Source organism: Dama dama, chromosome 15, assembly GCF_033118175.1.
Source record: "Dama dama isolate Ldn47 chromosome 15, ASM3311817v1, whole genome shotgun sequence".
Classification (NCBI taxonomy): Eukaryota; Metazoa; Chordata; class Mammalia; order Artiodactyla; family Cervidae; genus Dama; species Dama dama.
The window spans coordinates 17,902,373-17,927,841 of record NC_083695.1 but is presented as its reverse complement, the minus strand read 5'-3'; the positions used below and the strand labels follow the sequence as shown (position 1 = coordinate 17,927,841).

Genomic DNA, 25,469 nt, shown 5'->3' with positions numbered 1-25,469 from the left:
ACATGTGTCTTGTGGCTTTGGAAGGAGGACTGGAGCTTAAGTGGTCATGGGCCAGCACTTTTCCCAGGGCATACCAGGGGAGCCACCTTGGTGGGTAGGGGGTGGTAGCTGGGGCCAGATCCTGGTGCATCCAGGGCTTCTCTCAGGTTACGCATTGGTGGGGGTGAGGAACACTCAAGCCCAGCTTGGACCAGGGCTTCTCCTATGGTATACCAGGGTCTATGGCCTTGCTGGGTAGAAGGGACTGGAGTCTGCACTCAGAACAGGGCAGAGGGCATGCTGTCTCAAGCTGACTAGAGTGCCAGGTGCTTTTTAATCTGCTGACTCTATGCTGGAACTCAGAGCAAGTGACCCTGAGTTCCAGCTGTCCTGGTTGTAAGCTCCAGTGGTTTTTGGAATCAGTTAAGGGGGTTTATATTCCCAGTTCCAGTCCCCAGTGCTGAGGTACTCTATTTGAGGTTTGAACCCCTCACTTCTTCTGGAGGACTTCCAAGTTTGTGATTTCCCCTTCTGCTTGTGGGTCACCCATTGGGGCTGTTGGTCCTGACTAGAATGCATCTCTGCCCCACCTAACCTGTCACAAAGATTTTTTCATATATCCTTAATTATAGAAGAGGTGTTCTGCTAGTCTTCAGGTTGTTCTCAGAGAAAACTGTTCTATATGTGGTTTTAGATTTGGTGTGTCCATGGGAGGAGTTGAGCTCAGAATGTTCCTACACTGTCATCTGTGTTCTTTTCATTCTTTTTGCGCCTGTGACTAGATAATGTCCTATTTTTCACGTTGCTGATTCTTTGTTCTGCATGGTCAGGTGGGTTTTTCAAGCTCTCTATTGAATTATCAATTCATTTATTCTTTTTCAGATCTAGAATTTCCATTTTGAGTTTGTCTGTTTTTTTTGTCAATGTTCACGTTGTTTGGTACTGATTTCTATTTCTTTGTTAAACTTATTTTGTTCATGCATTTGTTATTGTCGTTCAGTTGCTCAGTCGTGTCCGACTCTTTGCAACACGATAGACTCCAGCACGCCAGGCTTCCCTGTCCTTCATTATCTCCCAGTTGAGTTCAGTTAAGTTCAGTTGCTCAGTCGTATCTGACTCTTTGGGACCCCATGAACTGCAGCACACCAGGCCTTCCTGTCCATCACCAACTCCCAGAGTCCACCCAAACCCATGTCCATTGAGTCAGTGATGCCATCCAACCATCTCATCCTCTGTCATCCCCTTCTCCTCCTGCCCTCAATCTTTCCCAGCATCAGGGTCTTTGCTCAAATACATGTCCATTGTGTCAGTGATGCTATCTAACCATCTCATCCTCTGCACTCCCTTCTCCTTTTGCCTTCAATGTTTCCTAGGATCAGGGTCTTCTCTAGAGTCGGCTCTTTACATCAGGTGGCCAGAGTATTGGAGCTGCAGCATCAGTCCTTCCAATGAATATTCAGGATTGATTTCTTTAGGACTGACTGTGTCCTCTTGCAGTTCAAGGAACTCTCAAGAGTCTTCTCCAGCACCACAATGCAGAAGCATCAATTCTTCGGCACTCAGCCTTCTGTGTGGTCCAACTCTCACATTTGAACGTGACTACTGGAAAAACCGTAGCTTTGACTATATGGACCTTTGTTGGAAAAGTGATGTTTCTGCTTTTTAACACACTAAGTTCATCACAGCTTTCCTTCCAAGGAACAAGCATCTTTAATTTTCATGGCTGTGCAGTGACTGTTAGCAGTGATTTTGGAGCCCAAGAAAATAACATCTGCCACTGCTTCCACTTTTCCCCCTTCTATTTGCCATAAAGTGATGGGACCAGATGCCATGATCTTAGTTTTTTGAATGTTAAGTTTGAAGTTTCACTCTTCTCTTTTCACCCTCATCAAGAGGCTCTTTAGTTCCTCATCACTTTCTGTGATTAGCATGGAATTATCTGCATATCTGAGTTTGTTATTTCTCCCAGAAATCTTTATTCCAGTTTATGAGTCATCCAGTCTAGCATTTCGCATGATGCACTCTGCATATAGGTAAAGTGACCTGGTATTCCCATCTCTTTAAGGAATTTCCCCAGTTTGTTGTGATCCACACAATTAAAGGCTTTAGTGTAATCAATGAAGCAGATGTTTTTCTGGAACCCCTTTGCTTTCTCTACGATCCAGTGAATGTTGGCAATTTGATCTCTGGTTCCTCTGCCTTTTCTAAATCCAACTTCAGTTCCCATACTGCTGAAAGCAAGCTTGAAGGTTTTTGAGCATAACCTTACTAGCATGTGAAATGAGCACAACTGTCCAGTAGTTTGAACATTCTTTGGTACTGCCCTTTTTTGGGGTTGGAATGAAAAACTGACCTTTTCTAGTTCTGTGGCCATTGCTGAGTTTTCCAAATTTGCTGACATTTTGAGTGCTGCACTTTACCAGCATCATCTTTTAGAATTTGAAATACCTCAGATGGACTTCCATCACCTCCATGAGATTTATTCATAGTAATGCTTCCTAAGGCCCACTTGACTTCACACTCCAGGACGTCTAGCTCTGGGTAAGTGACCACACCATCATGGTTATCTGGGTCATTAAGACCTTTTTGGATAGTTCTTCTGCGTATTCTTGCCACCTGTTCTTAATTTCTTCTACTTCTGTTAGGTTCTTACCGTTTCTTTTATTGTGCCCATCCTTAGATTACTTTCCCAATTTCATTGAGTTGCCTGGCTGTGTATTAAGAATACACATAGTTCACTAAATGTTTTTAAGACAATTATTCTTAATTCTTTGCCTGATGTTTAACAGCTTTTCATTTATTAATTTCCTTGCATGGTGTCAAATATTTACGTAATGTTTTATGATCCTTGATTTCTTACACTAGTTTATTTGCGTAAGTGGTCTCCTTTTCTGTACTTTGCTGATTCACCTTGGCAGAGGTAAGTTTTCACTAGTCAGTTCAGCTGGATTTCTGGGCATGTTTATCAGTAAGGTCTTTGGGCAGGTGGGGAGCTGCAAAGGATCTATTTGGGGCAAGGCAACTGTTTGAGCTCTTAAGGTGGGAGTGAGGCTTGTTAAATGGTCATGACTGAGCTCTTTACTCAACAGTAAGTGGGGCTATGAAGTCGTTTGCCTTGCAGTAGTGCTGGACAGGACCCAAGCAATGGGTTTGGGGACCAAAATCTGGTAAAAGTGTACACTGATTATCTTGGTCATTTGCTCTGCAGATGGGAAAAGCCATGGGTTGTGGCTCATGGGTTTTAAGTAACACTGTAAGCAGGACTATTGGAGGGGCTATGCATTGTGCTCTGGTTAGCTTCCCTGATTAGGAAGCCTGAAGGAGCTGTGAATTTATTTCCCTTCCTCAGTGCAGTGGGAGGAGCATCTCCAAGACAGTAAGTTTCTCTGTTTGTGGTATTAACTCAAGCCAATCCATGGCCGAAGCTCCCTGGCCAAACAGGGTTGCTTGCTTTGCTCTTGAGGTCAGCTCTGCCCTTCCTCCTCTCAGGCTGAGTACTACTGGGTTAGTCAGCCACTTCCAGGTGTTCCGCCAGCCCTTCGTGCAGATGGGGTGGGCAGTCACAATCTACAGAGGGTGGGGCAGACCAGGCTCCGGAGCCTGAGTTCCCTGGTCAGACTGTGCTACCTTCTTGGTTCTGCAGATGAGCAAAGCTGCTGCTTGGGACTACTACTTGGGCACTGCAGATAGGAACACAGACTGCCAAGATCCAAGGGCTGGTTGTTGCAAGCCCCTCTTATCTTATCCATGAGTAGTTTTTAGTTTTTCTTTTAGTTAGGGGAAATGAAGGAGGAATGAACTGTCACCATCTTGGTGATACCATTCTCTATGACTGCATTCTCAGACTATCCTCAGGGGTAGAAACCTCATGTTCTTTCAAGGTAAATCTGATTTCTAAATATGGCAGAGTCACCTGGAGTCAAATCTAAGAAGTGATGCATCATCATATAAAGCTGTACCATCACTTTTGATCACACACTCCTTTCAAGAATGTGATTAAACCTATGAAACACAGAGGAGGAAAGGAGGCTGTGAATAATTCGTGCATTCAAAGCACAAGCCTGTTTCTATGAGATGGGTACTTTCAACCATTTTGTCAAAAAGCATGATTTCTGGACAGCACTCAAGTTTCCTTGGAAAGCTGTAAATGCATGGAGGCCTGTGTCGAAGGGTAGGTGTTTCATCCTTCAATCCCTCTTCATCAGTTCCATCTTTCTTCATTTCAAATGTAAGTTTAGTGAGAATAAGGGTTTATGTTTCATTGACTGGTGTTCGAACAGGGCCTGCAATTAGCCCTCATTTAAGTATTTGTATAATGAATGAATACTTGAATATTGGGTTCACAGTAATATTTTAGTTATCAAAAGAACTACTGTGCTAGAAACAATTTTTAAGAACCACCAGCACAAGTAATTCAAGTGGGGATAAATCTGGGAATATAATGGCTAGGGTTTCTTTGAGATTTAGACAAATATCAGAATTAATAGTCCAGTATCCATTCTGTTTGAGAATAAGTTCAGACATACTCCCAGAGCAGGGCACAATAACCATTCAGTATGTTGGCATAGTCAGTCTCTGAAATGGGAACCTGGGTCAGGAAACCCAGCATCACTTTAGTAAGGAGCTCCTTTGCTGATGGATGAGGTTGTCAAAGCAATCATACACTTGAGTCTGTATTTTTAAAAAAGAAGAATGAACAAGAATAAAACCTGTTTCATCATCTTACTCTTTCTATACGTACCTATGGGTGGCCACAGAAACAAGGATTGATTACTGGTGCTGGATTCTCTGGCTAAAATAAAGTGCCTTAGTTTTTGGCTGAAAATGAGGACTGTCAATGCAAAACAAGAGTATGGACAGTGGATCTTTTAATTCTACTTGCAGAAATGTCTTTCAATTCTGCTGAGAACAGAAAAGTTAGAAAACAGAGACACATTTCATGTAGCAAGAGCAATACAAAGGGGTTATATAAATTTATTTTTCATATAACAACTGATTAGTTTAGAAAAATTCCCATTTTCAATGTTTAATTCCATCTCTCATTTTTAAAAAAATCACTAAAAGGACAAAACCCACACAAAAATACAATCTGTATCTGTTCTATATTTACAGATAACCGGTCACTATTAAGGCACAGATTGGTTAAAAACATTTATTCAAATAACCCAGATATTTTGTGCACCACGTAACACTGACAACACCATAGACTGTAGCGTCATACTCCCTTCATTGCGTCGAGAAAGTGAGAAAAGTACTTTCCAGTGTTTTTATTTTTTTAGCCACTCTATTTAATCTAAGTTTAATTGGGGGAGTTTTCCCTTTGGCATAATATCAAAGCACTGTTCATAAAACCTTTGTCCACTCAATACTACAAATTCATTCCATCTTCCTCCTGTTGCAAATGCATGGTGGAGAGTTGGGAAAAGACTCCAAATGACTATTTTGCGGGGGCCAAGATCTTATTAAAGAAATGATAAAATTTAGAGTATTTTTGCACAGGAAACAAATCTGGAATTCTTATTGTATGTTGAATGTGTGGCATGATGTGTTCATATAGCCGCATATGTCAGGGAGCTCTATGTGCTGACCTGCATCCATGTTCCCTGTGTGCAGGATGATTCCCTTCTGTTTGCAAAGGCAACAATTTAGTTCTACATCCATAAGTAGATACAGTTCCTTTTAGGAATGGACATCCTCTTAGTGCTATTATAATTGATAACTTTATGACAGGCCCATTACCTATGCCTTCAAGGTAACCAATACTTTTTAAGTGAAAATTGTTCTGTGTGCAGTATTTCTCTCTTGGTTTTTGTTCTTACTTTAATGATTAGCCAAGTATTTCTTATCCCACATTTGTATGAAAGTCCCCAATTGTTTGCATGACTAACGCCTTCTGTGGAGAGCACTTGACAGTGGTTTGTGTCCACGCAAAAGAAGTCTTGAATACTGAACATAAATAAGGCATTACAGTACAGGGAAGTCACCACATTTCCTAACGGGAAAGTTTTCCAACAAATTAATACACTTGGAAATAATATTGCTTTGAAGAAAGAGAGGCACTTAGTGATTGTCTTCATGGATTGAAAACCCTTCATAAATCCACAAAAAGATGTCTGAAAAGACCTAGAAAACAACGTTGCCTGATTTCTTGAACTTTCACAGTATCAAGATTGTAACAATGAGTTTAGCCGCTTACAGAACAGTCATACTTTTCCTCCTTCAGAACTCTGCCATCTTTATAAACTGTCACCCTAGATAGAGACTTAAATAAAACCTTTCCAGTCTCAAGAAACCCAAGTCTACTTCAAGCAGACTGATATGGTTTTAGGAAAGTCCTGTGACCATATGGAGCACAGCTAATGTGTACATAAGGATAGTAATGTATTTTTTTCCTCCTCATGGCAACAGTGCTGTCTTGTCAGATGATTATTTGTCTTTTTTAAATAAAGTGACAATCTAGGGCTCCAGTTATTGAATGCCATCCATTCTCTACCATAAATCTCTAGTAGATATCAATTTAATCAGTTATGTACTGTATGCTTATAATATCTAAAAAATAAAAGTTTGATATAAATAAGTGTCCTTTAGTGGCAGTATACTAAAAATAGCCCTTTGCCTTCAGACAACCATTAAAATCACTTTAGCAATAAAGGCAGCAGCTAAATATGATGACTGCAAAGGGTTAATATTGCAAAGTTCATTTGATCTTTCTTTGCTCGCACCTGTTCCAGTGAACTTGGTTCATTATAAAGTATTTCTAGGATGTTGACATAAATGAACAGAACTGGTCCATAACCAAGTGGAGTCACTTAGGTTTCCCAAAGTCACAGAATATCCTGCACAAAAACTAATAATCCAGTACTATTTCAAATAAAAGTTTAACGCAGTCAGAAAAATGTGACTAAATCTGATTTGTACCAATACATCAGGTGACATAAAAATGAGAGAGAGATAATTTCCACAGGACAAGAAATTAGAAAGTGTAAAGTGCTGAAAGACCTCAATAATTATTTTAAAGCAGTACCAGAAAATCCCACTTGGATTATTTTTTTTTAAAAAATCCCCAAGTACTAAAACAAGCAAACAAAATAACTTCTGTGTTTTCTGGCATCCCAGATGTCAACTCATCCTTCATGTTAAGTAAAAAATCAGTGCATATGTTATATAGGTAAATAAAAAGAGAAAATAAAGCCCTACCCCCATATTGCAAATTCTGTCCAGTTGCCATTAGGAAAAAAAAGTAATCCACATGTGGCATTTGATATGATGACATAAGAACATCTTCTCTTTTCTTCCTTCTTGGCACAAAGTTCAGGTGTGAATAAGATGCTTTGGTCCTGATACCAGACACCCAGAATGCTGAGGACGGTGTGCAGTGAAGGCCATTCACAGATCTTCTGCATCCGACTTGACAGAGTTGGAGGGCATGTGCCTGGAGGGTACTGCTACCAGCGGCCACTGACGCTAGCAATGTCTGAGTGATACTGACGGGGTAGCCTCCCGCTTGCTCCACCTTCCAGGAAAGAGGTGCGTGTATTTGGTGGTTCAAAGAGCTTTCTTCGGTTTTTATTTAGTTCTGGAGAGAGAAACAGAGGCTTATTAGGAACCCAAGGGAGAAGTTCTATAGTCTTCAGGACTTGGCAGAAGAGCTCAGAAAACGGTGATGCGGTAGGTTGTGTGTGGGGGGGAGCGGGGGGAGGAAGTCCAGTAGGTAGGCAAAAGGAAAACCTTTAAGTTGACCATCAAGAAATTTTTGAAATGCTCAAAATCAAAAGTCTGATATGAAAGGTAGCATGTGTAGCTGAGAGAACCAAGGACAACAAATCATTTTACTGCAGTTTATAAACTCCCTGGGGAATATGTAGTTCTCAGAACCCTTTCAAACCCAAATATACAAAATAGTTTGACCTACCCTAAATGTCCTTTCAGAGGCAAAGGGAGGGAGACCATCAAAGTTGGTGAAAGGTATATGACAGGATGTATTACCAGTGACATAGTACATTATTACAGCTCATTAGACTCATCCATGTCAAACACAGTGATCATTATATTATTTAAGTCAGACATGAAAAGAGGACCTCATACCTAAACATGAGAATACTGAAAAAGCACACTGACGTGCTAAGCCACACGTGTTAAGTCAGTGGCTCCACTGACTCTGATGCCTACACTCCTCAAGTCAGAAAGAGTTATATGAAGAAATATGTCAGTGAGCGGTTTCTTTGAATAAAAAATCAACTTAGTAAAAACAGCAACAGTTAAGGAAATCAATACAATTGAAAACAACCAATATGTGAATCCAGATTTTCAGGGAAAAACTACAAGATCCTGGAATTTAGTTTTAAATAATTTAGTTTTGAACCAGAGTGCTGTTTAGTTTGTCTTTTCCCAACTAAAAATTATTAATCAGAATAGTGAAAAACTGAGGCAGCCTACCTTGTTTATGACCATACAATGCCCTGTCCTCCCCTCCATACACACATTCACAAATCCTCAAGTCAACTGACGTAATTATTACTAATGAATACATACAAGTAAACAGAATTGTCAGACTAGAAAGCAGCGTTTCTGATAGCCACCAAATGCAAATACAGCTGACCCTGAATACTGCAGATTTGAAGAGAGTGGGTCTACTTATAGATGGATATTTTTCAACAGTAAATACTACAGTATTACAGGGAGGGTGGAAGCTGCAAAGAAACTGTGGATACGAAGGTGACTGTAAGTTACATTAGGATTAACCCTCATGTGGTTCAAGAGTCAACTGTATCTTCAGATTTATTCTATCTCAAATATACGGGTTAAACAGTTCATATGCTTAGAGCTGTTGTCTTTCTCTAGGAGGGTGGTGAAGCACAGGACTCAGTACCTTTGATAATCTGCATAGTAGACAGTACTTCTTCAACCATACACATGCACACAACCCCATTCTAAATTCTGAGGTCACAGAAAGCTACGGCTTGCTACAGGAATGCTGGGGATGAGAACAGACTCAAGCAGCTGGCAGGGGGTCAGAGGTGGCCAGGGACAGCCATATGGCCAGACACACTCTTGTCTCCCAAGTTCTTAAAGAGGGACCAGAACCCTTAACATTTCACCCGACTGCTTTCCAAAATCTAACTGTCTGTCTCATAGGGGTGATGCAAGAGTGGAGACATGCCGTTCTGTGCACATTTAGGTCTTAGGGGAGAAGAGAAACAACAGTAATTTATCACAGCCTACATTCGATGTGTGCTATTTAACTCCTCCTTGAGGGGCAGATAGTATTACTAGCCTCAATTTTACAGGTAAGAAAGTTGCGTTTTACAAACAGATGAAGTAACTTGCCCACATGGCTGTTGGTGACAGAGCTGAAACCCTGCCTGCCTGATGCAAAGGACTATGCCACAAGCTGCTGTGATCCATCCACTGGGCAGAGGCCACCTGAGGCATCAGGAGTACAAAGCTGAGAAGCTGGTAGTCCCAGGTATGCCAGATAACAGAGCTTCCTTCATAATTTATACCAAAATTACTTTTTAAATAGAAAAACACAGCTTAGAAAATAAAGAAGCAAGGGAAATATTACAAGCAATAGACACATGCAGGCATGCATACAGATAGCTACTGTCTCAAGTTCCTACAGAAACACAGTAGCAATGACATTCCTATTACATATATCTCATTTTAAAAACAATATATAAAATTCACAATTCAAGACAGAATTGAATATATTTAAAGGCAAACTTATAGGAGAGTTAAAAATAAACAATTCCCCTTAAACACAGCCTGGAAAAGTTTTATCACCTTCAGATAGGAGACCTTCTTTGGCCTCCATTTTCTTTTGGGGCAAGAACCCATGAGTCAGGAGGACATTCATTCCCCCACTACAGAGACGGAAAAGAAAGGAGTTAGATCAAACCCTGTTTTCAGATGCTCATGGAGAATAATTGGGCCATCGAAGACAAGAAATTTTAATAGACATTGAAAACTTCATTCTGAAAAGTCACATCAACTAGATTTTTGAGAGAATAAATAATCATGAAGAATCTCAGCCATTCCCTAAAGATGTAATTTCTAAGAGTACATACATAGAGATATTCTGAGTGTGAAGCAGAGAGAGAAATCTTTTAAGAGAGATTATCAAGGACCAAAGCCCTACTGAAGAGACTTTAGTTTTTGTTTTTTAAATTAAAAAGCAAGCTCCCTCTTCTGATTTTTTTCAGTAAGCCTAAGGGATAGTTTGAGAAAATACCAACCTTTTTCTTTGAAATTCCAAGGTTCACACAATCCTGGCAGCTCTCAGGATCTTGTTGCGGATCTGAACAGAGTCACAAACTAAAAGAATAGGTCGGGAAATGTTAGATCTACCTGAGGCTGTGGTGGAAAGCCTGTCAATAGGATGCTAAACTTCCTGTCACTTAGTCCCTGTACGTTTAGTTAACCAATCACTACCATACTCAGAGAGAAATCCATGAATTTTCCAAAAATTATGTATTTGGGGGGAAAAAAAATTGTTTTCTCTGATCCATCCCTAGAGGAGAGAAATCTCATCTCCTCCTGTAATATTAAAATATGTGTCTTCTGGCCCAAGATTAAAAGCAAACCAAAACCTGATACTGAAAGAACAACTCAATTATAAGTTAAAAATCTACAAAAATTTTAAAAAGTAATTTGAGCAAACTCTGTATCTAGCCAACCTACGTAACCACAAGACAAATGTTAAGGCCGCCCTGCTACCCTGCGTCTATCTGGAAGTGAAGTGTCCTGAGACTTTAAATGAATGTCTTTGTTATCAGAGGAAGTGAATTGGAAAAAGAAGCTTTTCAATGAAGGGTTTCTCAAAAACTTACTCCTTGCAGAGAAAATGATTTACCAGGTTCAAACAAATGCACTCAACAAAATCACCCTTAAAATAATCAAACACTTCCTGCTGTACAGAGCATTCATAAGGCATCTTATTCAAAGTTTCTAATTCCCTATAAAAGCAAGAAGACCTGTGAACCCCAGAGAGAGGCAGTCTGTAGAAGCAGGATATAACCTCAATAGAATCACACTGAAGATGATGGCTAGAGAAAATATTTTTCTTAAATGAGAACTGAAAACCCCTCATGTTTTGGACCATACTCCCCTCCACCCCCTGCACCAAAACCGACTTAGAATCATCACCAATGTATTTCAGAGTAAAAAGTACTGATGATCTACCTGGAATCTATGAAAACATTTTAGAGACATTTGCTTGTTTCTGGAAGCTTTACAGTTTGGAATTGGGTTGCTGCACAAACAAACGACTTAATTTTCATTATATAGTCACAGACATCCCACAGACCTCTAGTGAAAAAGTATAGAGTTCTGAAACATACACTTCTGTGGTATAAATGTGCGGCCCCACATTTAGACATGCGGCCCCACAGTATATAGTAAAGTTTCAAGTAATATATTAATTTCATTTTCAAATTAATAAAAGAAATATAAAAAATATATGAAGTTAATTTGGGTCCAGAAGTAGCCTTCTGAAACTTAACTTTTGGGTAAACAAGTTGAAAACTATTCTACTGCCACAGACAGTTTAAAAAAACAAAAAAAGAACAAGGGGGAGTACCCTACTAATGATACATACTGTTAAAATTGTAGGTTATCCTCACCGTGTCTGATGATATATCATACTGAACGACAGATCTTAGAACTGAAAGGTGACCTGACATGTTCATCTACTCCAGTCTATCTTCATGATTAAGAAACCAAAATCAAAAGAGGTCTGGAAAGTCACCCAAGGGTGCATGACTTGGAGATGCAAATCTCAGATCTCTTTATGTGAATAGTGTTCCTTCCACTATAACCAAGCTAATCTTACGAGTGAAAAAGAAACAGTGGCCACCCTATGGAGCTCCATCAGTGCAGCTGCCTCGGTACACAGCGGGCAGGAAGACTTCTCAAACTGTTATGTAAAGAGCTCTATCCAAGGAGAGGCCTACCAGGCTGCTCAGTAGCTGAGTTTCTACCCCATTTCAAGACTATTCTGCTTGTATCTGCTTCAGATATTAGGTCTGTATATAAGATTTCCTGTGGGGAGATTGGTGGGGTTGATCTGCTTCTACAATGCAATGGAAAAGCAATCTGCTGCTAAAATAAAATGGAAAAGCACTGAGGCTTTTAATTTCATTTGATGATTTGTTTAGCGAATGTTGTTTATAAAGAACTTTCACCAGTTGGATGCCACTGCTGTCCTCAAAGGCATAGCCTGCAAATTTGGTGTTTTGAAAAAGTAACATAATTTTCTCATCACACCTGACATTTGGCTTCTGCCCTTACTGTCTCTTTTTGAGAGACTGGCACACATATAAAATTGGCATTCATGAACTTAATCAGAAAATCTTCAATAACCTTATTTTGTTGCCTCCCAAATTTCTTCCTCATATTTCTCGAAACACCTTTTGAGGTACAATATTATCACTCTTGGCCATTCCTTTCACATGAGAGGTACCTAGTAAACACACATAACATTTTCTTATACAGAGAACATGCAAAAGATGCACAAAGGCAGTGGTCTGGGAGACAGACCTTTAGATTCTGTGACTACTTTCAGGATACTACCCTCTTCGGTGACTCACAAATTTTATTAAAACTTTGGGGAAAGTTAAAAAGCATTAAGACAAGAAGTACTGCCAGGTTCTAGCTGTACCAGAGAACATTGTCTTTCTCTCTGCTGCAATGATCTCAGCTGCTCTACAAGGACACGTGTATTTAAAGCATGACAGCCAATCCAGAATACTCATGAACCCAGTGATTAGCGCTTAACACAACTGCAACACAGAGATTCAAACTCCTCCTCCATCCCCATGTTCTGCAAAGGGAAATTCTGGTTAGATCTCTCGGAAGAGATCTGTTTTCAGGGATGACACTTGCCAAGGCAGGTTTTCAGGCAGTGCCTTGGTGAAGGAGTGGGGGTATCCTCAGCATTTGTTACACTGTTAGTGGAAAAACACTTTGAAACCACAACCACACAGCTGCCAGATAGGAAGCAGAACCAGCCCCACTGGCTGAGACCACTGGCAGAGAGTCTTCAGGTTTTAAGATATAAAGAGCAGTTATATTCACCTGAAATTGCAAGCAGCATTTTCCTTCTGGCACCAAAAGTCGTAATTCCCAGCTCCTTCAGATCTTGATCTGTGAGAGTGAGGAATGTCTGAAGATCGATCTGTGGGTGAACAAGTAAATCTATGGTAAATACAGTAAGTACTTAGTTCTTCCTCAGTATAAGTTCAACTAACTGCTACACTTGTTATGCTCGGCCTGCTTCCAAAGAAGAATGGTGATGTTACAAACACCTAAGGGACAACAGTTAAGTCATAAAAGTGGTCAAATGAAACTGATATTTCTAGCATAAGACTTTGGATAGTCTTACTGCAACAAACTTAGGTCTTAGCATCCTGGAAGTCAAAGCAAAAAGGGAAAATGAAATGGCAGTTTTTCGTGACTTGATAAAGAATACATACCTGTCCAGAAGAGAGAAAATATGTCTTGGTTTCAGATTCTGACTCAGGTGAGTACACCTCCATTAAAAGGGACTGAATAATACCACACAGAGTATTTCTAATTGTGCGCTAATAAAAATGAGAGCAGAATCACAGTGTAACTCGGACCCACGATTCCCTTGGCTCAGTCCAGCTGCCCATCTCTGCAAGTGGCACATAGGAAGTATTCCAGGAGAGAGTGTAATTGTACTTCCTGGCATCAGCAAAAATGTGTGGAGGGAACCACCCTAGTAATCCCATCCTGCCTTGAAAACCGTTGGAGGGACAGAAAGGCAAAGGGCTCTGAAGTCAAAGAGGCTTGGGTTCAAGTTCTGATTCTGCAGTTACTAGTTGTGGGCACTCAGGGTTGATGATACCTCACAGGGTTGTTTGGGGCATTAAACATGATCCTAGATATAATGCAGTGTGCTCACCAAAGGGGTAAAATAGTTGGCAGATACGGTTAGCAATAATGTATTCAGACATATCATCTGAGAAAGTTACTAATCTTCATCCTGCTTACAATATATTAAATCTCACACAGTTACTTAATGGGGGATTCCTCTTAAGTCCTATCTGTGAATGAGAAAATATCCTATATGAAGAGAACAGTGCCAAATTTCAACACACCTGAAAATATTAAGATACACTTTTTATTCAAATTATATAGCAATTAATTTGAAATTTTCTGTTTTGATTTCAAAGGTTACATCCAGATCTTGAAAATCCCTTTCATTTATCATTTGTAACAGGTCTGGACATACATTTTTTTTAGCAATTCTATCCAGTGGAGACTACTACAGGGATCCTCAAACTCTTTTTAAAGGGCCAGAGAATAACTAGTTTAGGCTCACCAGGCCAATACTATCTCTGTTCCAAGTACTCAAACTCTGCTGATTTAGCTCAAAAGCAATCATGGGCAATATGAGGTAACTGAGTTGGTATGGCTGTGTTCCAACAAAATTTTATTTACAAAATTAGGCAGGTCTGCAGGTTGCGGTTTGCCAGTCTGACTTTATATTATCATGTTTTCTTCCTTTTTGAAGTAACTAGATAACAAGCACCCATATTAAATTAATTTCTGTGCATCTTCAAATAGTAAATACAGATTAAAAACAAACCCAGGATATCACCGAATAACATCTAGTTACTTATTTCTAAAACTTTATGTGCATGAACAAGTTAAAATTCCTCAGCTATGAGTTTCTTGATTAGCCACTTGCATCTAACCAGCAAGAATAAGTAAATAAATGCAGTTCTTTAGTGCACAGATGATGAACATGTTATTCAACTTAGAAAATCTTTGGTTAAATGAATACTAATTTAGATTTAGAAAAAAGGAAACAAAATAGTTGTCCTAATGTCCAAAATACATATGACAACATTTTGGGGGGTGTTAAAAGAACAAAAAAAGTTCAGCAATTAAACTTATATTAAGGACAATACATTAAATTTATGCTATAAAGTGCCTAATAAAAATCTTAGATTCTTTATTGACTAATGCATGCCAGGTAATTACTGGCATGTACTCTTAGCATGAAGTAGAGCCAACTAGCATGAAACTTGGATGATGTCAGGATTTGGAAAATTGATACATTTAGAGAACTACTCTCTGAATAGTTTCTGGTGCCTTGATAATATGACAACATGATTAGAAGAACCATGCTTAGGGGGTTCTTCTCTTTCTGTCAGTGCATCATGGCCATGGCTGATCAGTTTGACCAAAATCCATGGTAGGGATGTTTCAGAAGACATCTTAGTTCTGTCTCAGTTCAGACAAAACCCAAACAGTAAATTAGTAAGTTAACATGTATAAAAAGCACATTATATTCTATGAGAACAATCTTCAGTAACATAATTAGGATGGTGTCAAAAAACAACTATGGTTATTTATTTCAGATGCTGTTAACATTTAAGTGCCACAAATAAAGATAACAACGATGAAGGAATAAAGTCTTCTTAAATATAGAGTTGCTGCCAACTTTCAGGAAAGTATGAATCAAAAGTTAATGTGAATCACAACACTCATTAGGTCTTTTAGCTAAAACTGGTGAAGGACGGCTGTGAGTGTTTTTGCAAGCACAATTTCCTATATGTCTGCTATCCTGTGTTTACCAGTTGCACTGAGTAAACAAGAAATGACAATTTTCTTGGCAAAAACAAGCTATGAGACTTGAATAAATGTTCAGTGAAAGCACAGTCATAGGTCAATGAGTGATTTCCTTCTAGAAGTCATCATACGTACAACCAAGAAAAAGACACCTGGGAAAATAAATACTGACTGACCTCTTGTTGCTGGAAGACGTCTGTATATTTGCCCAGGCCCAGTTTGCTGAAGAGCTCAGGGAGGTCAGAGCCTTTGAAAGAGCTGTTCAGGTTACAGCCATTGCTTCCTGTCAGCGAGGAAATGCAGTCCATGTAATTGCTACTGCTGAGATAGTGTTCCGCTGAAAGGCAGAGGAGAGACAGGCTTGAAGTGGAAATGCCCAGAGAGAACATGGTTTAATTAAAAGTTTTAATCACTCAAATATTTCAAATTCATTGTTTTGGGCTGAATAGAGCAGTTGCTACAGAAACACATCAAATCCTTTACTGAAACATTGGCTTTTCATTAAGGAAATGCTGGTTATTGCTTTCAGGGAGGCTCTTGCCATTTAAAACGGCACACTTGGGAGACAGCAATTCAGCAACAATGTCTCTGTAGTTAATAATCATTAATCATATTCTCCCTCAGCATTCAGAAACATTTGCTCTTTATAACTGATTTGATGTGAATTAAGTAAGGAATTGGAAGGAAGATCCCTAGGACACAATAAAGGTAAGGAAAGTTACAGGCTCCTCTTGCATGCAGGCTGGGCCTCTGTATCCACACTTGTGCTTTCCTGTGGTCAAAGAAATTCTGTGATATTACCACACATAAACCCCATTTCCCTCCAACATAACTGGGCAGTGAGGTCATGAAAGGGAGTGCTCCAAAATGAAGAGGAACATGTGAAATGAAAAGAATGATGCTGTAGTTCCTGGGTTTAACTTAGAACAGAAACATATCCATCTCTTAGGAGAAATTCTAAGACAGCCATGTCAAGCTTTGTCTGGATTCTCCTCCTGATCTGGTGGGTAAAGATTTCTCCGTATTGTCTGTGGTTCTCAGACCCAATGGCATGCACAACTGGGTGACAGACTAGTGAGCCATACCAAGTACTTGACCAGATATCCACACGCTGTTCAAGAGCAGCTTTGGAGAATCTAGCAGAGCTGCGTAGCCATTCCTACCACCCTAATCAACAATGAACTCTCCTCCCTTTGGGAATTCTACCAAAGATGCCGCTTCAGCAGGGATTGCCAGAGAGATGAGGGCAGAGGACACTCACTGAGCTAATAAGATCTATCTAATCTCCTCTAGGATCAATGCATTCACCAAATCTAAGAACGCTGTTCTGTATGGCCACTAATCATTTTCTCTAGTCGTTTTCATCTCCTGGTTCAGAAGTCCTAGATAGGTCTCCAGTGGAAGGAATTTCCTCATAAGGTGTCTCTTTCTTTTAAAAACAGATGTTTTACCTCTTTGGGTAAGAATGTGTAGGGGAAAGGATCCAGGACCAAAGTGAAGAGGCCCTGAGCCCTGGAACACTCCACCAATTGAAGGTAAGAATCACCAAAAAGACTGAGGAGTAACGACCAGCGCGGTATTGGTTCAAAGGTGACACAAAGCAGAGTATGATGCCTGCACTGGAGTGACCACTGGACTGGGCAAAATGGAAGCAGCCTGGCTGACCATATAACTTGCTGTCCAAATGATAAATTTACTTTCTTTAAGGGAAATAAAAGCAACCTAAATGTCCATCAACAGAGGAATGGATAAAGAAAATGTGGTACATATATACAATGGAATATTACTCAGCCATGAAAAGGAACAAAATTGGATCATATATAAAGATATTGATGGACCTAGAGACTATCATATGGAGTGAAGTCAGTCAGAAAAACAAGTATCATATATATTAATGCATATATGTGGAATCTAAAACAATGGTACAGATGATCTTATTTGCAAAACAGAAATAGAGACACAGATGTAGAGAACAAATGTATGGACACCAAGGAAGGAGTGGAGGGTGATGGGATGAACTGGGAGATTGGGACTGACATGTATACACTATTGACACTGTGTATAAAATAGATGATTAATGAGAGTCCAGTGTACAGCTCAGCAAACTCTACTCAGTGGTCTGCGGTGACCTAAATTAGAGGAAATTCCCCAAAAGAGGAAATATATGTACATGTATCACTGACTCACTGTGGTCTACAGTAGAAACTAACACAACACTGGAAAGCAACTGCACTCCAATAAAAAATTTTTAAAAACGAGAATTACAGTGGAACAACTGGTATAACAGGGATTCCCAGAGAAAACCTATATGTTGGTGACTTTGAAAAGGGTGTCAAGAAAACTACTTAAAACTTTTTTGATCAGTACAGTAGTCATTGGCAACTTGTGGCTACTGAGCACCTGAAATCTGCTAGCGGAAATTTAAAACTTTTCTGTAAATGTGAAATAACACCATATTTTAAAGACTTAGTACAAAAATGACATCTTAGAAAGCAGGGAACTGAAATGGATGGGAATGGGTGAATTTCATTCAGATGACCATTATATCTACTACTCTGGGCAAGAATGCCTTAGAAGAAAGGGGGTACCCATCATAGTCAACAAAAGAGTTGGAAACACAGTTCTTGGGTGCAACCTCAAAAATGACAGAATGATCTCAGTTCATCTCCAAGGCAAACTATCCACCATCACAGTAATCCAAGCCTATGCCCAACCACAGATGCCGAAGAAGCTGAAGTTGACCAGTTCTATGAAGACCTACAAGATCTTCCAGAAGTAACAGCAAAAATAAATGTCCTTTTCATCACAGGGCACTAGAATGCAAAAGTAGGAAGTCAAGAGATACCCGCAACAACAGCAAGTTTGGCCTTGGTGTGCAAAATGAAGCAGGGCACAGGCGAACAGTGCTGCCAAGAGAGCGCGCGCGCCGACGTCCAACAGCCCGAGACAACGCCACACGTGGTGTCCCCAGACGGTCAACACGGAGTCAGACTGCCTGTGTTCTCTGCAGCCAAATATGGAGAAGCTCTATACAGTCAGTATAAACAAGCCTTGGATCTGACTGTGGCTCAGAGTATGAGCTCCTTATTGCAAAATTCAGGCTTCAATTGAAGAAAGTAGGGAAATGACTAAGGCCTTCAGGTATGACCTAAATCAAATCCCTTATGATTGTACAGTGGAGGTTAGAAATAGATTCAAGGGATTACATCTGGTAGACTGAGTGCCTAAAGAACTATGGATGGAGGTTCTTAACACTGTATAGGAGGCAGTGACCAAAATCATCCCAAAGGAAAAAAAAGGAAGAAGGCAAAGTGGTTGTCTGAGTAGGCTTTACAAATAGCTGAGGAAAGAAGAGAAGCAAAAGGTAAAGGATAAAGGGAAGGATATACCCAATTGAATGCACAGTTCCAGAAAATAACAAGGAGAGATAAGAAGGCCTTCTTAAATGAACAATGCAAAGAAGTAGAGGAAAAAATAGAGTGGGAAAGTCTAGAGATCTCTTCAAGAAAATTGGAGACATCAGGGGAATATTTCATGCATGGATGGGCATGATAAAGGACAGAAATGGTGAGGACCTAATAGAAGCAGAAGAAATTAAAAAGAGGTGGCAAGAAAGCACAAGTGAACTGTACAGAAAAGGTGGGATAATTATACAAAAAAGTGGGATAACCACTACAGTGGGGTCACTCTCCTAGAGCCAGACACCTTGGAGTGTGAAATCAAGTGGGCCATATGATGCATTACTCAAAACTAACAGAGGTGACAGAATTCTAACTGAGCTATTTAAAATCCTAAACCAGATGATGCTGTGAACGTGCAGCACTCATTATGTCGGCAAGTTGGAAAACTCAGCAGTGGCCACGGGACTGGAAAAGGTCAGTTTTCATTCCAATCCCAAATAAGGGCAATGCCAAAGAATGCTCAAACTACTGTACAGTTGTGCTCATTTTGCATGCTAGCAAGGTAATGCTCAAAATCTTTCAAGCTAGGCTTCAGCAGTATATGAACTAAAAACTTCCAGATGTACAAGCTGGATTTAGAGAAGGCTCAGGAACCAGAGATCAAATCCAACATACATTGGATCACGGAGAAAGCAAGGGAGTTCCAGAAAAACATCTACTTCTGCTTCATTGACTACACTAAATCCATTAACCTGTGTGGATCATAACAAACTGGAAAATTCTCAGACAAGAATACCAGACCACCTTACCTGTCTTCTGAGAAACCTGTATGTGGGTCAAGAAACAACAATGGAACAACTGATTGATTCAAAACTGAGATAGGAGTATGACAAACCTGTCTACTGTCGCTCTGTTTATTTAAGTTCTATGTAGAGTACATCATGCCAGGCTGGATGACTCACAACCTGGAATCAAGATTGCCGGGAGAAATATCAACAACCTCAGATATGTAGATGATAAAACCACCCCAATAACAGAAAGTGAAGGGGAACTAAAGAATCTCTTGATGAGGGTGGAAGAGGAGAGTGAAAATGCTAGCTTGAAACTTAACATTTAAAAAGCTAAGATCATGGCATCCAGTCCCATCACTTCATGGCAAATAAATGAGGAAAAAATGGAAGCAGTGTCAGATTTTATTTTCTTGGGCTTCAAAATAACTTTGGACAGTGACTGCAGCCATGAAATTAAAAGACACTTGCTCTTTGGAAGGAAAGCTATGATAAACCTAGGCAGCACATTAAAAAACAGAGACATCATTTTGCCAACAAAGGTCCATACAGGCCAAGCTATGGTTTTTCCAGTAATCATGTACGAATGGACCATAAAGAATGCTGAATGCCAAAGAATTAATGCTTCCAAATAGTGGTGCTAGAGAAGACTTGAGCGTCCCTTGGACAGCAAGGAGATCAAGCCAGTCCATCCTAAGGAAATCAACCCTGAATAGTCACTGGAAGGACTGATGCTGAAGCTCCAATACTTTGGCCACCTGATGCGAAGAACCAGCTTACTGGAAAAGACCCTGAGACTGGGAAAGACTGAAGGCAAAAGGAGAAAGGGGCGGCAGAGGATGAGATGGTTAGAAAGCATCACTGACTCAATGGACATGAATCTGAGCAAACTCTGGGAGATAGTGGAGGACAGAGGAGCCTGGTGTGCGGGATTCCATGGGTTCGCAAAGAGTTGGACACAACCTAGGGGCTGAACAACAACAAAAAGACATTTACATCCTTTCTTACATTGATGACATGTTTTGTTGTTCCTGTTTAAATGATAATACTTTACAGATGCTGAGTTAAGCAGTCCATCAGTAAAAGTTTAAAAATATTTTAAAATAAAATACTGTTAGTGATAAATATTTATTATGGTACACAGCTTTTTAAAAAAAATTTTGGTTTTATCTTAACTACTTACAGTAGTTACCCCGGGCCCTTAAAACATCTGACAAAGGCCAAAAAACAGTGCTTCTTTAATCAATCTTTTTAAATTAATGAATCCCCTATCTTAACCCTAATCCTTAATTTCAATGCAGCTAGCTTGCAGTCAATTTTAATTATCTAGTGTTAAGTGAAAGGAAAGGCGATAAGGACAGAGGAGAGGCACAGAGCTAATTTATGTTGGAATATAAAACGGAGATAATTTCTACCCTGGCTATACCTCTGGCACCAGCCCACCTCTCAGCTCCATCCTCCCGTCAGTAGTGGGTGACCTAGCCCAGGACTAACAGGAAGACTTCAGACTGCTTTGACAGTACACATTGTAATAAAAGAACAGACCCTGCTTTCTAGTTTGGAGTTGGCTGACACCATGATTTGTTTTTCCAAATCTGAGGCTCTGACAACATGGCCCACTTGATTGATGGTAACAACTAGCTGTTACTGTTTACTATGCTCATTTAGATCACCTTTCTCCAAGTATTCTTCAAATAGTCTAAGATATGTGTTTCAGGACTTGAAATCCTGAAAAAAAGACATTAGGGGCATATCTTGTGATTACTCCGTCAGTTCTTGTCTGTTTACCTATTTATACAGACATGTGGGTGCTGTTACAGACACAACCACTTGACTCATGCTGAGTCTTAATCATATATGTTAAAAGCCTATGCTTTAAACTTTTTATGTAGCTATATCTTGTCAACGTGAAAAATCCTGCTCTTTACTTTTGGTAGCTACAGGTCACTGGACAGACTTTCTTCTGTTGTCCAAGACAGAATTAATTTGATCACATTCTGCTCGATTCCTTTACATTCTTGCCTTTTCCTCATCATCTTGATGTTTGTGTATGCATAACTCATTTGTATATTCATTCTACAAACATTTACCAAGCACCTACTAGTGTCAGACACTGTTAGACCTTTGGGAAGAAATAACAAATTAAGAAATAAGGCATAGCCTCCTGTTACTGGGATTGTAAACTGGTGCAGACACTATGGAGGTTCCTTAAAAAATCCAAAATAGAACTGCCATACCCAGCAATTTCACTTCTGGGTGTTTACCCAAAGAAAACAAAAACACTCATTCAAAAGGATATATGCACCCCTCTGTTCACTACAGCATCATTTACAATAGTCAAGATACAAAAGCAACCTAAGTGCCCATAACAGATGAATGGATAAAAGGTGTATATACAATAGTGTATTAGTCATAAAACGAAGTCCTGCCATGGGTAACGACATGGACAGATCCAGAAGGTATACTGCTAAGTGAAATAGGTCAAAAACAGAAAGACAAGTACTGTATAATCTCACTCATATGTGGAATCTAAAAAAACAAAACAAAGTGAAAACAGACTCACAGATACAGAGAACAAATGAGTGGTTACTAGAGGGAGTTGGGGAGGTGAAACAGACAAAGGGGATTAGGAGGTACAAATCTCCAGTTATAAAATAAAAAAGCAACAGGAATATAACATCCAGCATAAGGAGTATGGTCAGTAATACTGTAATAACTGTATAGGAGATACTAGACTTATCATGGTGATCATTTCATAATGCTTGCAAATGTAAAATTACTACACTGTATATCTGAAACATAATATTATATGCTAACTATATTTCAACTCAAAAAAAAGAAAGAAGGTACAGCCTTAAAGAATGTTTGGTGCATGGGCAATAAAGTTTACTGAATGAATATAGTCCCTGGCTTGTGGATCTCAATTCTACACAAAGGAACAGTTATGCAAATAACTACTTCACTAAGACAAATGGTAGAGTGAAAGCATATACGAAATGCAGTAAAAGCAGAGAACAAATGGCCTGCTTCCCTGGGAAAAACAGGGAAGGCTTCTCAGAGGAGGCGACATGCGAGTAATGCAAAACTCTTAAAGGCATGAAGTCCAGAGTTTATACTTGAACACCACACTAAACCAAGTAAATTCCAAGCTGATTACATCTAAAAGTATGACGAAAAGTCAAAGCTCACTTGATTTGTTCTGTTTACGCTTGGGGCTGCCAACAGAAGCTGCAAATTCACTATGACTTGCAGGACCTATTCCATTTCGGTCTCTCCAGTTGTCAGATTCACTTCCACTTCCCAGGTGCTCACGACTGTTGGACCTCGAGAGGGACATTGATGAACCCTGTAAATAAAGCCAGACAGGGAAATGTTTAATAAGGTGAGTTTCCCAGAGTGGGAGGAACAAAGAACCCACATTAGACCCCTATCATTTATTTCAGTTGCTAGCCATGGCAGTTACCCACAAATGCATATTCTCAAGAACAGGGTATGGGACCTGTTTATAGTCATTTTCTCCAGCTACCAAAAGTGTCAGTCACTCAGTCATACCCAACTCCCTGCGATCCCATGGACTGTAGCCCACTAGGCTCCTATGTTCATGGGATTTTCCAGGCAAGAATACCAAGGACACTTGGTCATATACACATGGTGAAGTATTCTTCCTTCATTATGAAGGAGTTGATAAGAGGGTGAGCAGAGGAGTTCTGAGTTCAGTTCAGTCACTCAGTCACGTCCAACTCTTTGCAACCCCATGGACTGCAGCACACCAGGCTTCCCTGTCCATCACCAACACCTGAGGCTTGCTCAACTCATGCCCCTCAAGTCAGTGATGCCATCCAACCAGTTCATCCTCTGTTGTCCCCTTCTCCTCCTGCCCTCAATCTTTCCCAGCACCAGGGTCTTTTCAAATGAGTCAGTTCTTTGCATCAGGTGGCCAAAGTATTGGAGTTTCAGCTTCAGCATCAGTCCTTTCAATGAAAATTCAGGGCTGATTTCTTTTAGGATTGGGTGGTTTGATCTCCTTGCAGTCCAAGGGATTCTCAAGAGTCTTCTCCAACACCACAGTTCAAAAGCATCAATTCTTCGGTGCTAAGCTTTCTTTATAGTCCAACTCTCACATCCATACATGATTATAGGAAAAATCACAGCTTTGACTAGACAGACCTATGTCGGCAAACTAATATCTCTCCTTTTTAATATGCTGTCTAGGTTGGTCATAGTCTTTTCTTACAAGGAGCAAGCGTCTTTTAATTTCATGGCTTCATTCACCATCAGCAGTGATTTTGGAGCCCCCAAAAATAAAGTCTGTCACTATTTCCATTGTTTCCCCATCTATTTGCCATGAAGTGATGGGACCAGATGCCATGATCTTAGTTCTCTGAATGTTGCATTTTAAGCCAACTTTTTCACTCTCCTCTTTCACTTTCATCAAGAGGCTCTTTAGATCTTCTTTGCTTTCTGCCATAAGGGTGGTGTCATCTGTATATCTGAGGTTACTGATATTTCTCCTGGAAATCTTGACTCCAGCTTGTGCTTCATCCAGCCTGGCATTTCGCATGATGTACTCTGCATTTAAGTTAAATAAGCAGGGTGACAATATACAGCCTTGACGTACTCCTTTCCCTATTTGGAACCAATCTGTTGTCCCATGTCCAGTTCTAACTTTTGCTTCTTGACTTGCATATAGATTTCTCAGGAGGCAGGTCACGTGGTATGGTATTCCCATCTCTTGAAGAATTTTCCAGTTTATTGTGATCCACACCCACAAAGGCTTTGGTGTAGTCAATAAAGCAGATTTTTTTTGGAACTCTCTTACTTTTTCGATGATCCAATTGGCAATTTGATCTCTGCTTCCCCTGTCTTTCCTAAATTCAGCTTAAACATCTGGAAGTTCACGGTTCACATATTATTGAAGCCTGGCTTGGAGAATTTTGAGCATTACTTTGCTAGCATGTGAGATGAGTGCAATTGGGCAGTAGTTTGAACATTCTTTGGCATTGGCTTTCTTTGGGATTGGAATGAAAACTGACATTTTCCAGTCCTGTGACCACTGCTGACTTTTCCAAATTTTCTGGCATATTGAGTGCAGCACTTTCACAGCATCATCTTTTAGGATTTGAAATAGTTCAACTGAAATTCTATCACCTCCACTAGCTTTGTTCGTAGTTTTGCTTCCTAAGGCCCACTTGACTTTGCATTGCGGTTGTCTGGCTCTAGGTGGGTGATCACACCATCATGATTATCTGGGTCGTGAAGATCGTATTTGTACAGCTCTATGTGTAGTCTTGCCACCTCTCAATATTTTCTGCTTCTGTTAGATCCGTATCATTTCTGTCCTTTATTGTGCCCATCTTTGCATGAAATGTTCCCTTGGTATCCTTTATTTTCTTGAAGAGATCTCTAGTCTTTCCCATTCTGTTGTTTTCCTCTATTTCTCTGCATAGATCACTGAGGAAGGCTTTCTTAGCTCCCCTTGCTATTCTTTGGAACTCTGCATTCAGATGGGAATATCTTTCCTTTTCTCCTTCGTCTTTCACTTCTCTTCTTTTCTCAGCTATTTGTAAGGCCTTCTCAGACAACCATTTTGCCTTTTACATTTCTTTTTCTTGATCACTGCCTCCTGTACAATGTCACAAACCTCCATCCATAGTTCATCACGCCCTCTATCAGATCTAATCCCTTGAATCTATTTGTCACT

The 25,469-nt window shown here is 39.9% G+C and overlaps 1 protein-coding gene across 3 annotated transcripts in view; it reads right to left on the bottom strand.

Moving 5' to 3' along the window:
- Window positions 1–4,941: 4,941 nt before the first annotated feature.
- Window positions 4,942–25,469, bottom strand: part of BICC1 (BicC family RNA binding protein 1) — a 368,187-nt gene continuing 347,659 nt past the window's right edge. For all 3 annotated transcript variants that reach the window (XM_061161565.1, XM_061161567.1, XM_061161568.1), the window contains 4 exons: window positions 22,958–23,114; window positions 15,756–15,916; window positions 13,054–13,153; window positions 4,942–7,555 (listed from right to left, as the gene is read on the bottom strand). In XM_061161565.1, the coding sequence (XP_061017548.1) occupies window positions 7,425–7,555; window positions 13,054–13,153; window positions 15,756–15,916; window positions 22,958–23,114 (549 nt within the window). In that variant the 3' untranslated portion in view covers window positions 4,942–7,424. The remainder of the gene's footprint in view (window positions 7,556–13,053; window positions 13,154–15,755; window positions 15,917–22,957; window positions 23,115–25,469) is intronic.